At 41.2% G+C, this 13744-nt stretch overlaps 1 protein-coding gene across 3 annotated transcripts in view; it reads right to left on the bottom strand.

The window, feature by feature from the left end:
• Positions 1-527: 527 nt before the first annotated feature.
• LOC135545704 (5-hydroxytryptamine receptor 4-like) overlaps positions 528-13744 on the bottom strand; it is a 179121-nt gene continuing 165904 nt past the window's right edge. For 2 of the 3 annotated variants that reach the window (XM_064973509.1, XM_064973510.1), the window contains one exon: positions 528-4553. In XM_064973509.1, coding sequence (XP_064829581.1) covers positions 4463-4553 — 91 coding nt within the window. In that variant the 3' untranslated portion in view covers positions 528-4462. The remainder of the gene's footprint in view (positions 4554-13744) is intronic. The other variant, XR_010456492.1, reaches the window with a different exon arrangement.

Here is a 13744-nt window from a genome sequence, read left to right as displayed (position 1 = left end):
GCATAATTACTGACCCATGGGCCTCCAATGTAGAACATGATAAGAGGAACACACACTTAAGTTTGCTTTTACCTGGTACATGAGGAATACTTATTCTACTTTGTCAGATGCATTCCCCATGTACTGAGAGGTTGGAAGTGACGCATACCATATATCTTGTATTGGCTGAAGGAGAAATGAGCTCCGGCTTTCTGAATCAACAGGCTGTATTCTAACTGGAATGGAACTGAGGGCCATTGCTTATGGGAAAAGGGCAAAAGGTCCCAACCTATGTTACCTGCTCTATTCACTATTATATAACAAGCCAGGCAGCCAATGAACACTCCAATCCCTCCCTCACTGATTCTGTGGAAAGAGAGGGAGAGACTTTGAATGCTTAGCATTTGGAGCTAACAGGAATTGTTTATGGAGTGCCTGAAGGACATTATTATCTGTAATGTAAATGACTAGCATGCTCTCTATCAGAGCCAGGTGACGCCAAAAGGAAACCTGACACCAGGGATTAGTAACGTCTCTCCGTCTTCAATTATCATTCATTATCATTTATTAAAGCTGTCACATAGCAACCGAAAAAGTCATCCACGTTATAGCTCCCTGACAGAGAAGAAGCCAGAGTACATGAAAATAGTGACCCATCTTTCTTCCATCAAAAGAAATACTGAGTGTTATTACAACATTTTATTCTTCAACAACCTTGTTGGGAGATTTACTGTAGTGCACCTTCATGCTGTGAGCTTTGCTCTGCCTTCAGGGCAGCTTTCAGAGGCGACACCCTAAGAGTGAGAGTGGAAGGTTGGGGGGTTCCTAGGGTGAAGACATGGTGACGACATGACGAAAACGGAAAAAGGAATGTATGGCTTTGAGATACAACTCTTTCTATGACATTGTTGCATCTAGATCAACTTTTAAAAGGCAATGCTTTGTTGAGATTTAAAAGTACCAAAATTTGTGTATGTTTTAAATTGGCTTAACAAAAATGGTTTGTTGAAACTGCACATTTCATTTTTTTCTTCCTCATTGTCTAATATCTCCCCAGATGAGTTATGTACGATTTGACTTGATCTGCCTATTACATTGTAGCTCTATGTGAGGTGCAGTCCCTTGCCTTTCGCCTCTTGACAACTGACCTCAAAGCTCAGCCTCTCTCAAGATCCATTTATAGGTGTTAACATGCGTCCTGTGTCCGGATCATCTCCACATTCTGATTGTACCCACATTTCCAGACAGGTATGGACGGTTCAAACACTTTGATCAGATCTTATAAGTGTAAACGGACAAGATCAGGACGAAGGATGCATGTTAGCTGCAGGTATAAATGGGGCTTCAGATGTACGCAGAGTCTGGTGGTGTTAGAATACACCACAGGGACTAGAAGATGCCTGTGGTTCTGATCACTAATGAACAGGTGAATCATTGAATATATCATCACTTTGACCTTTTACGTACGTGTATGTTATCCACAAAGGATTAAAAGGAGCTCCTACTGGACAAAGCAGAAGATACAATGAATTACCACACTTCCCATTATCAGCTGTCAAATATGCGCTAGTGGATGGTTCTCCTTTCAAATCTACCTCTTGCATGTAAAGTACTATAGTAAACATGAAAGGTGTGTTAACACAGGAGGTTGTCCTTTTTAAATCTCTACAGGCAGTATTCTAATTCTGGACTTTCAACCACCAACACATAATGTACCATGTCGATCACATAGCTTTATATTCCAGGTGTCATGGTAACCACCAGGCCCGGGGGAGTGCGTATGCAGAATACTGTACCTATTATCACAAACAAAACATGATGGGACACACTTCTTAGTTTGGCTGAAATTATTATGGTGGCCACGTCCACTGAAAACTGGCAATAGAATGTTGTGATGTACAAGGTTTATGAACATCTTGAACATAACAAAGCTCAATCAACAGCTGTATGAGACTGCATCAGTCGTAGTATATGGTAGCATACATGTTCAGCCGTTACCAGTATACTGTGCTGGAAGGATAGGCCAGCAGAGCTACTGGAATGGAGAATATAAAGTCATTATAATTGCCCACTGGTCAGACACAGACTAATTTTACACTCTTTGCAGAAAAATACATCACTATTTAAACTTTCAAATCTCAGAAACAGAAGCCTTCATTATGCTGACAGAACGATGCAGAATCTGCTTCATTGGCTGACTTCACTTCCTAAAAAACACAAACACAAAATAAAATATACAAATTAAATGTTAAGATAGTTCACGGACAAACATTATGTTGCATTGTTTGTACAAAGTGCACGGTCTTACGCACAAAAGGAATCATTTGAGAAGATGTTTATATAATTAGAATGGATTATACACATTGTAGTTACTTTTATATTCATCTTTTTTTTTAAATGACATAACAGAATTTTCTGAATGTATCACCAAAAATAAAATAAAAAATTAAATTAAATCCTCAGGATGAATGAAAAGGAACGTTAATAACTTAAGTGATCAAAATACCTATTCATGGTTTACATCATGTTGGTCTCAGGACAATCAACTGATGAGAAGACTATGGAATAATCTTTTTACATTGTCTATATTTTACAAAAGTGCTAGTGCTTCAATTAAGGAATAGGTCACAGTGAGTGAAATCGTTTTTTAAAAGGAGAATTTTAAAAACCGAACAAAAAAACATTGTTTTGATGTCTGTAGCGGGAGGGTATAGCATTGTAAATGCTCTGCCTATATATTCTAAATACATTTAGCTGTCAGTTACTGCAGGAAAAAACAAGAACATTTGTATCGACCAAGACAATCTGGAATAGCAGAACTGTCAAAACCTTCCCCTGAAAAGTATAAATATTCCTAAAATAAAATTCATTGTTATTATTACTTCTCATTAATCTCCAGGGGAACGATTGAATCCAAGGACAGCATGAAGGTGTGTGACTGAAGTTTCAGTTTTGTAAGGAGGAAGACGGGATGAATGTAATGATTAATGGCTTAATGCTTCTGGACACAGTGTAACACACTTGACCCTGCCGTCAACACCCCACTCTGACACATCTGAATGGTCATCTACATTCTATGCATTAGACACATGAGGACCGTACTGTTAGCCCATCAAAAGCAGATATCTACAAAGGTTGGACATTTCATCAGGAAGTTCAACCAACAGGGTCATTTGGTTTAAATTGAATGTGTGTTTAACAGGATGGATGTGTGAGGGAAAATACAGTTGGTACGTCTGTTGGTTGATCTTGACATTGCTTACTGAAAGTAAATATTCCCAGTGCTTTGGACAGAAAGTATAATTAGCTGGACCACTGGTCCTCTATTTGGTGACTCATAGAAAATGAAATGCTGGCTTTGGTGGCAAATACCTTACATGAGCTAGACCTCATTGGTAGCCTACTGAAGGACTCAGCAAGTGGATTGGTTTGCTCTGAAAATGCACAGGAAAATAACCTAAGTGAAAAAGCCAATGTTTACATTTCAGGTGCAAGTAAACATTGACTGAAGTGCTGCGTATACATTTAAAGGATACCTTTGATTGTTTATGAATATAAAATGAATGAAAATGTGAGTACATTCTGGCACATGTTTACAGGCTACTGTCATGTATAAGACATTGGATGTTACTGTGGACTGGACTAAACACACGTGATGTTGAGAGCGGCACTTCAAAAAGCAGAGGACATGATCTCAAGTATGCACACACGTACTGTACAGAGTGCGGTAGTATACAACCACACAGCAGCAGGAGGAGGCAAAATACTGTGACCAAGATTACTCCAGCAACCATAACTTTTTAAAAGCTTTCATGGAAACATGTCCATCTTATTGCATGGTCCATCCTTGTATACATCTGAGAGATGAGTCATGACAGGGAATGGATGGATCCTTTATATATTTTAGCAGCTAATAATACTCATCAAGAGTCGGTCAAGAGCTGAATTTCATACTTCATACTTTACCGTAGGTGTGTTCAATTACTTTCTATCCCTTTCGGCTTTTGAAGATTGTGCAGAACATCAAAAGAAAGTAGGCTGCTAGTGATTGAGTACAGGGCACCAATGACAGGGAGAGATAAGAGACCTTTGCATTTTTTAAATTAGAACATTTCAAGTTAATGCTTCATTCTAAGTGACACTAAGCCTTACTGAAACATTCTCTCTTCTAACGGAGCTATAGTGGATCAGAGAGATTTGGAGTGTTTTCCTTCCTTTTCTAAGCAAAGGAAATATGGAAGGACATATCTTAAAACCAAGTTCATATCAAATAGCTTTGGCAACATTGTTCACCTTGTCGTATTCCACAGTCCATAATCAAATCCTGCTACTAGGAATGAAGCCCGGAGACGTTGTCGAGTTGGCTGTCTCTCAGTTGGAGAGGCTGTTTTAGAATGACCCCCTCTAGGGATGGTTCTGACCCAGTCCCTGTCTCAGGCTGCATGGGGAGGTGTCTGTCTGACTGTCTATCTGTCTGTGGTTGTCAGAAGCAGGACTCCTGTGACTCTGTGTCCTCTCTTTGCAACGACTGCTTTTCCTGTTCAATGTGGTTTCCATTATGCAGGGCAGCATACCTGAAATGATACGAAACACAGAATGTAACATTAGTTTCAAAGTGACATGGGGTTATCATTCAATGTGCTTCAATATTCTGAGATGTATCAACATTCCTAAGACACACACAGCACACAGATTACAGAAAGTGCATAACAATATATTTAATTTAGGATCCACTGTTTTGCTGAAATTATAGCCAACCCTGGAACGGAGAGAGGTATTGTTGAGTAACTTAAATCCCACATAAAGAGAGCAGCACGTCTCTACTGCCAGGTTCAAGCAGTCTGGTTAACATGAAGCTCTGGGATGACAGTACATTGGGTTTGGCTCTGAGGAGATGAGCCATACTTTCTCTTCTCTGAGGTTGTTGTTGGCAGCAATACAGGAGTGGAACTACAGTGAAACCTTAACTGGTTCCCTAAGGGCCATGGTCAACCAGGATTAGTGAGGAAGCTATAATGTAGTCAGAGTGCTTTATAACAACCATATACAGATACACTGTTCAGTATACAACTATACCCCTCCAATTATACGATGTGACATGAACAAATGGGATGTAAGGCTGAGTCAAGACAGCGAGACTCCTACTTGAGATGACAACTCTCACCATCTGGCATCATGAGAACTTGAAGATACACCAGATTGGCATATAGGCAGACATTTAGACTTTAATGGATGACTGAAATAGTGTCATGTTGAAGAATCGAGACAATAAAGAATGATGATTTAAAACCATCGAGCTGCACATTTTAGTCATGCCATCAATTTACTTTAACAAGTTTAGGGCCACAGATGTTTTCTTAATCCTTATTTCTCCGGACACGGTGACTCTCAGATGAGGAAGCAATATGATCAACTGTTTCATATGGAGTTCAATTTCAAGGATGTTTTGCACGGATCATCTCCCCGCAAAGGACATACAATCAGAAATTAGCATGAACTCCCATTTACTGTAATGTGATCATACATTCACTTGACTCATAACATTCTATTGAGGAAAATTGAGACATTTCTTGACATCGTCCAAGGCTTTGGAAAAGCGGTTAAATGACCATGCTATGTCTGCATGATTGAAAGGCTTGTCCAGAAATAACCTCTCTTTCACTTCATATTTGAGATATCATATGACTGGGGTTGTAATGGGGATGATTGTAGAGGGAGAATTTGAATCATTGAATCATACCCAAAGACCAATTAAAGCCTGTGGTCTTAATGTCTAACATGCTAACCAGACCGGTGTGCGAGCGTTGCAAAATACATTTTGAAATCATCAGTTCAAAGATGAAAAAGCCTGGAAGGAGGAGAGATGACTAGAAATGATTCGGTTGACTGTTTTATGTGTGGATTAATTTGTCAGAGTAGAGGACCTTGTGCATTTTAGGTAAAAGAACAACTCAATGTTTATATCCCAGGACAAATTAGCTAGCAACAGCAAGCTAGCTAAATAGGACAAATTAGCTAGCATTTGCAAGCTGACTAGCTAAATTGCCATACATGTTTAATGCTTTTCAACCTGTCTCCAAATTAATGTAATTGGTTCAGAGTTTGATTTGATATTTTAACCTGCGTGTCGTAATCACGTTTGGTGTGGGGTGACAAAATACATTTATGCACAATGGCGCACGATGGCATGTGCGCCGGTTTGAGTTCCATGTTTAACATGGGTATAATTTTAATGAGGCCAGTTGCATCGGTCAAGACAGACACCACATTTAAACCAATGGCATCTTGGATTTTATTTCCTACCAAGGGTTTCAGAATGATATTCATATACTGGTAAGGCAATATTCAATAAGGTAAGGTAATTGACTCTAATAAATGAATATAGCAAAATCCTGGATTGGCAGAATTATGGGTGATACCATTACATTAAAAATCATACTCACTAAATTACATTTTAAATGTGCAAAACAGAAATTCATTAAACAGATGATAAAGAAAGACCATTTGGAAACCATATAATGAGTGATTTATCTGGAGTAAATTGCTTACACAGAAGTGAATTAAATATTTCACTGTAATGTAGACTCACTGTCTCATTAGGAGATGTTTTCATAAACAACCAAACCAAAGGTGATTCCTGCTTAGAAATTGGCCGTGAAATGTACCTTCAAAAAAACTCAGATCTCTCTAATGTTCCGGAATTTAGCAGAAACCAAAATTGCTGCCACATTGCAGTGTTTAACCCAACAAGTGCTACCACCTTCCCACAGAAAGGACCACAGACTGAACGGAAGATGATGACACTGCTCCTAATGGATCACATGCTCTGGAAACACATGACTGTGTTCGAGGGACAGATCCTCTTTTTCTCTATGTCCCTATATCAGCCCCTCAGGTCCTAGGCCTGTGTCCACAAAGTGTCTCAGAGTATGAGTGCTGATCTAGGATCAGTTTTATCTTTTATGATTGTATGGACAGATCCTAGATCAACCCTCCTACTCTGAGATGCTTTGTGGATACGGGCCAGGCCCTATGCTCTATATACTAAGGATGGGGCTACAGAAACGCATACGCTGCCATAGGCCAGAGCCCCTGCCGTCCGACCTTCCTTCCTTCCTTCCTTCCTTCCTTCCTTCCGCTTGACTGCGATGTCTCTCTGACTCTCATCCTGACTTAATACCTAACACTTAACTGCTCTTTTCACCAACCAAGTCATATGGCTGGATGTTGGTCTTTCAAGCCAAGGCTGACTACATCTCATCTATTCATGCTCTTCAGTTTGTCCTCATGTATGCATGCTCACATGATCTATCGTGTTGGAATGGTAGCCTCAATCTCCACAATTACAATTACACAAACAAAACAATCTATGACATCAATGAGCTCAGATCAGATATTTAGCCTACTGTACTTTCACTAGTAGTGTGTGTATTGTAAATACCTTTGAAAAGACTGACATTTTAATACAATCAATCTAAAACATACTCAGGCTTCCTGAATCCAATAGCGTTACTTGGCCAAGTATACAAATAAGAACAAATCCCTGCCTTATTTTACCTGCTCTGTATTCAAACTAGCGCTGGATGATCAAAGATGTGTTAAAGACATCCAGCTCAGCTCTCATCTTATTGGTAATAATGGCTCTTTACCACTGACGACAGCATAGCAGCCACTTAGATTTGACCACAGCAGTCAAGTGTTTGATCTGTGCCATATGCTGCACTGTGGGATAGACGCTTCTTGCCCAGGGACCCACACACTACAGAGACCACAACCTACTCCATACTGTGAACTGTAGAATACTGCCAATCACATACACTGAGAGTAGAAGGCTGGCAACTCTATTAGGAATTATTGTATACAATTGCAGCTACTCTGGTAGAGGATGGCAGTTCAAAGTGAACTCCATAATTTACTGTAAGAGGGATTTAACCTCTCAACTTTGACCCAGTAGAATAAATCTGCTCATCCTGACACATTTTGGATGAACACCTTTGTTCGGAGATTGACTTAACAGTTGGACATCAGTTTGAAAATATAAACTGTGAAATGAAATGACCGGGAAACTAAACAACAAGAAAAAGAAAAAGGATTAGATCAATACATGTTCTCGATTTTGTTTTTCTGGTTACCTTGGGAACATCAGAGTGAAGAATAAAAACACTGCTATAGATTGTCCTCCTGCTAAGGACCAGGAGCCTTCTCACTGAGCTGTATGGGATTAGTTAGAAAAGTAAAACCCAGATAACTTGCACCTCTTGGTGATCTGCAATCCTGCAATTCCAAGCGTCCTTTGCAGGGGGAGAGGAAATCTATTATATACTAATCTACTCCAACATGTTCTAGTTCACACCAGGGCACAAGGAGGGCATCAGGGCACAGCAGGAACAGCATCCCTTCATTTCACTGGGGCTCATATTCCACTTGTCATTCTCCAGAAGAGGGACAGGCAGGGCGGCAGGGGGTCACGGGCAGGGGGCCCCAGATTTGACTTGAATGATACCAGCCTGATTAAGTGAGCTATTGTCTCTCTAGGGATGCAGGCTGAATTAATGATACTCTGCCTCAGCCACTACCCACTGTTGTTTCTAGTATTTATGTATGCCGTCGCAGTAGCCCTTTCCTGCAGTCAAATTACCTAGTGGCTTCATGGGTGAAATGCTCTTAATATTTTGAATAATTTCATAATTAATACACCATTTTTGTTGTTCTGAAATGTCAATCAGTTTTGTTATATTTCAGTGTTCTGTGATGTATGTAAAGTATAATATTGGGATGGAAACTCAAAATTGGGTATGATTTAGCCGACTGTAGTAATTAACATAGGAATCTGTTTTTGAAGAAAGACTTAAATGAGACGTTTCATCATACAGATTGCCGATATGCTAGTCTGGATATAGACACGGAGCTCCATCATACAGAATTCCCATACTCTATGTTAGTCTGGATATAGACACGGAGCTCCATCATACAGAATTCCCATACTGTATGCTAGTCTGGATATAGACACGGAGCTCCATCATACAGAATTCCTATACTGTATGCTGGTCTGGATATAGACACGGAGCTTCATCATACAGAATTCCTATACTGTATACTAGTCTGGATATAGACACGGAACTCCATCATACAGAATTCACATAAGCTAGTCTGGATATAGACATGCAGCTCCATCATACAGAATTCCCATACTGTATGCTAGTCTGGATATAGACATGGAGCTCCATCATACAGAATTCCCATACTGTATGCTAGTCTGGATATAGACACGGAGCTCCATCATACAGAATTCCCATACTGTATGCTAGTCTGGATATAGACATGGAGCTCCATCATAAAGAATTCCCATACAGGAATTTTAGTCTGGATATAGACACGGAGCACCATCATACAGAAAGCACATACTGTATGCTAGTCTGGATATAGACACGGAGCTCCATCATACAGAATTCCTATACTGTATGCTGGTCTGGATATAGACACGGAGCTCCATCATACAGAATGCCTATACTGTATGCTGGTCTGGATATAGACACGGCGCTCCATCATACATAATTCCCATACTGTATGCTAGTCTGGATATAGACATGGAGCTCCATCATACAGAATGCCCACAAGCTAGTCTGGATATAGACATGGAGCTCCATCATACAGAATTCCTATACTGTATGCTAGTCTGGATATAGACATGGAGCACCATCATACAAAATTCCCATACTGTATACTAGTCTGGATATAGACACGGAGCAACATCATACAGAATTCCTATACTGTATGCTAGTCTGGATATAGACACGGAGCTCCATCATACAGAATTCCCATACTGTATGCTAGTCTGGATATAGACACGGAGCTTCATCATACAGAATGCCCACAAGCTAGTCTGGATTTAGACATGGAGCTCCATCATACAAAATTCCCATACTGTATACTAGTCTGGATATAGACATGGAGCTCCATCATACAGAATTCCGATACTGTATATTATGGATGTAGACACGGAGCTCCATCATACAAAATTCCCATACTGTATACTAGTCTGGATATAGACACGGAGCTCCATCATACAGAATTCCTATACTGTATGCTAGTCTGGATATAGACACGGAGCTCCATCATACAGAATTCCCATACTGTATGCTAGTCTGGATATAGACATGGAGCTCCATCATACAAAATTCCCATACTGTATACTAGTCTGGATATAGACACGGAGCTCCATCATACAAAATTCCCATACTGTATACTAGTCTGGATATAGACACGGAGCTCCATCATACAGAATTCCCATATTGTATGTTAGTCTGGATATAGACATGGAGCTCCATCATACAGAATTACTATACTGTATAGTATGGATATAGACATGGAGCTCCATCATACAGAATTCCCATACTGTATACTAGTCTGGATATAGACATGCAGCTCCATCATACAGAATACCCACAAGCTAGTCTGGATATAGACATGGAGCTCCATCATACAGAATTCCTATACTGTATGCTAGTCTGGATATAGACATGCAGCTCCATCATGCAGAATTCCCATACTGTATGCTAGTCTGGATATAGACATGGAGCACCATCATACAAAATTCCCATACTGTATGCTAGTCTGGATATAGACATGCAGCTCCATCATACAGAATTCCCATACTGTATGCTAGTCTGGATATAGACACGGAGCTTCATCATACAGAATGCCCACAAGCTAGTCTGGATTTAGACATGGAGCTCCATCATACAAAATTCCCATACTGTATACTAGTCTGGATATAGACATGGAGCTCCATCATACAGAATTCCGATACTGTATATTATGGATGTAGACACGGAGCTCCATCATACAAAATTCCCATACTGTATACTAGTCTGGATATAGACACGGAGCTCCATCATACAGAATTCCTATACTGTATGCTAGTCTGGATATAGACACGGAGCTCCATCATACAGAATTCCCATACTGTATGCTAGTCTGGATATAGACACGGAGCTCCATCATACAAAATTCCCATACTGTATACTAGTCTGGATATAGACACGGAGCTCCATCATACAGAATTCCCATATTGTATGTTAGTCTGGATATAGACATGGAGCTCCATCATACAGAATTACTATACTGTATAGTATGGATATAGACATGGAGCTCCATCATACAGAATTCCCATACTGTATACTAGTCTGGATATAGACATGCAGCTCCATCATACAGAATACCCACAAGCTAGTCTGGATATAGACATGGAGCTCCATCATACAGAATTCCTATACTGTATGCTAGTCTGGATATAGACATGCAGCTCCATCATGCAGAATTCCCATACTGTATGCTAGTCTGGATATAGACATGGAGCACCATCATACAAAATTCCCATACTGTATGCTAGTCTGGATATAGAGATGGAGCTCCATCATACAGAATTCCCGTACAGGAATTTTAGTCTGGATATAGACACGGAGCACCATCATACAGAAAGCCCATACTGTATGCTAGTCGGGATATAGACACCGAGCTCCATCATACAGAATTCCTATACTGTATGCTGGTCTGGATATAGACACAGAGCTTCATCATACAGAATTCCTATACTGTATGCTGGTCTGGATATAGACACGGCGATCCATCATACAGAATTCCCATACTGTATGCTAGTCTGGATATAGACATGGAGCTCCATCATACAGAATACCTATACTGTATGCTAGTCTGGATATAGACATGGAGCACCATCATACAACATTCCCATACTCTATGCTAGTCTGGATATAGACACGGAGCTCCATCATACAGAATACCTGTACTGTATGCTAGTCTGGATATAGACACGGAGCTCCATCATACAGAATTCCCATACTGTATTCTAGTCTGGATATAGACACGGAGCTCCATCATACAGAATACCTGTACTGTATGCTAGTCTGGATATAGACACGGAGCTCCATCATACAGAATTCCCATACTGTATTCTAGTCTGGATATAGACACGGAGCTCCATCATACAGAATTCCCATACTGTAAGCTAGTCTGGATATAGACATGGAGCTCCATCATACAGAATTTCCATACTGTATACTAGTCTGGATATAGACACGGAGCTCCATCATACAGAATTCCCATATTGTATGTTAGTCTGGATATAGACATGCAGCTCCATCATACAGAATGCCCACAAGCTAGTCTGGATATAGACATGGAGCTCCATCATACAGAATTCCTATACTGTATGCTAGTCTGGATATAGACATGGCGCTCCATCATACAGAATTCCCATACTGTATGCTATTCTGGATATAGACACGGAGCTCAATCATACAGAATTCCCATACTGTATGCTAGTCTGGATATAGACACGGAGCTCCATCATACAGAATGCCTATAAGGTATGCTGGTCTGGATATAGACATGCAGCTCCATCATACAGAATTCCCATACTGTATGCTAGTCTGGATATAGACATGGAGCACCATCATACAAAATTCCCATACTGTATACTAGTCTGGATATAGACATGCAGCTCCATCATACAGAATTCCCATACTGTATGCTAGTCTGGATATAGACATGCAGCTCCATCATACAGAATTCCCATACTGTATGCTAGTCTGGATATAGACACGGAACTCCATCATACAGAATTCACATAAGCTAGTCTGGATATAGACATGCAGTTCCATCAGACAGAATTCCCATACTGTATGCTAGTCTAGATATAGACATGCAGCTCCATCATACATAATTCCCATACTGTATGCTAGTCTGGATATAGACATGCAGCTCCAAAAAGGGCCCAGTGCCAGCCTGGCAGGGCTGTGGGGAGAAGTTAAGCAGTGTGATTGATCTCGAAGTGAAGGGTCCAAGGTACGGACAGCTCGCTGGCTAGACTTGCACGCACACAATCAGGGCCAGACAGGCTGGCTAACATACAGGGCAGACAGCTGTGGGTGTCCAGGCTAGCTAACACACAGGGCAGACAGCTGTGGGTGTCCAGGCTAGCTAACACACAGGGCAGACAGCAGTGGGTGTCCAGGCTAGCTAACACACAGGGCAGACAGCTGTGGGTGTCCAGGCTAGCTAACACACAGGGCAGACAGCTGTGGGTGTCCAGGCTAGCTAACACACAGGGCAGACAGCTGTGGGTGTCCAGGCTAGCTAACACACAGGGCAGACAGCTGTGGGTGTCCAGGCGAGCTAACACACAGGGCAGACAGCTGTGGGTGTCCAGGCTAGCTAACACACAGGGCAGACAGCTGTGGGTGTCCAGGCGAGCTAACACACAGGGCAGACAGCTGTGGGTGTCCAGGCTAGCTAACACACAGGGCAGACAGCTGTGGGTGTCCAGGCGAGCTAACACACAGGGCAGACAGCTGTGGGTGTCCAGGCTAGCTAACACACAGGGCAGACAGCTGTGGGTGTCCAGGCTAGCTAACACACAGGGCAGACAGCAGTGGGTGTCCAGGCTAGCTAACACACAGGGCAGACAGCTGTGGTGGTTTTAGGAATGCTGCTGAACATGCTGCATCTCTCAATGGAACAAAGGTAGAAGGTTGATTACTTTTAGCTGAGTGACGGTTGAGTTGCAGTGGTGCAGCATTCCTGACCTCATTGTTTCTTTGACTGGAATGAGGAGCAGACATGGAGAGAGCAAACAGAGAGAAGAAAAGTACCTCCACGTCCCCTGGGAGAGAAGAAGTCTGTGTTTACCTTATACACACCACCCTCTTCAGTTCAGATGGACTGTGTGTGTGTGTGTGTGTGTGTG

The sequence above is a fragment of the Oncorhynchus masou genome, chromosome 9 (genome assembly GCF_036934945.1).
Source record: "Oncorhynchus masou masou isolate Uvic2021 chromosome 9, UVic_Omas_1.1, whole genome shotgun sequence".
Lineage (NCBI taxonomy): Eukaryota > Metazoa > Chordata > Actinopteri > Salmoniformes > Salmonidae > Oncorhynchus > Oncorhynchus masou.
This window is presented reverse-complemented; position numbering and strand designations above follow the sequence as displayed.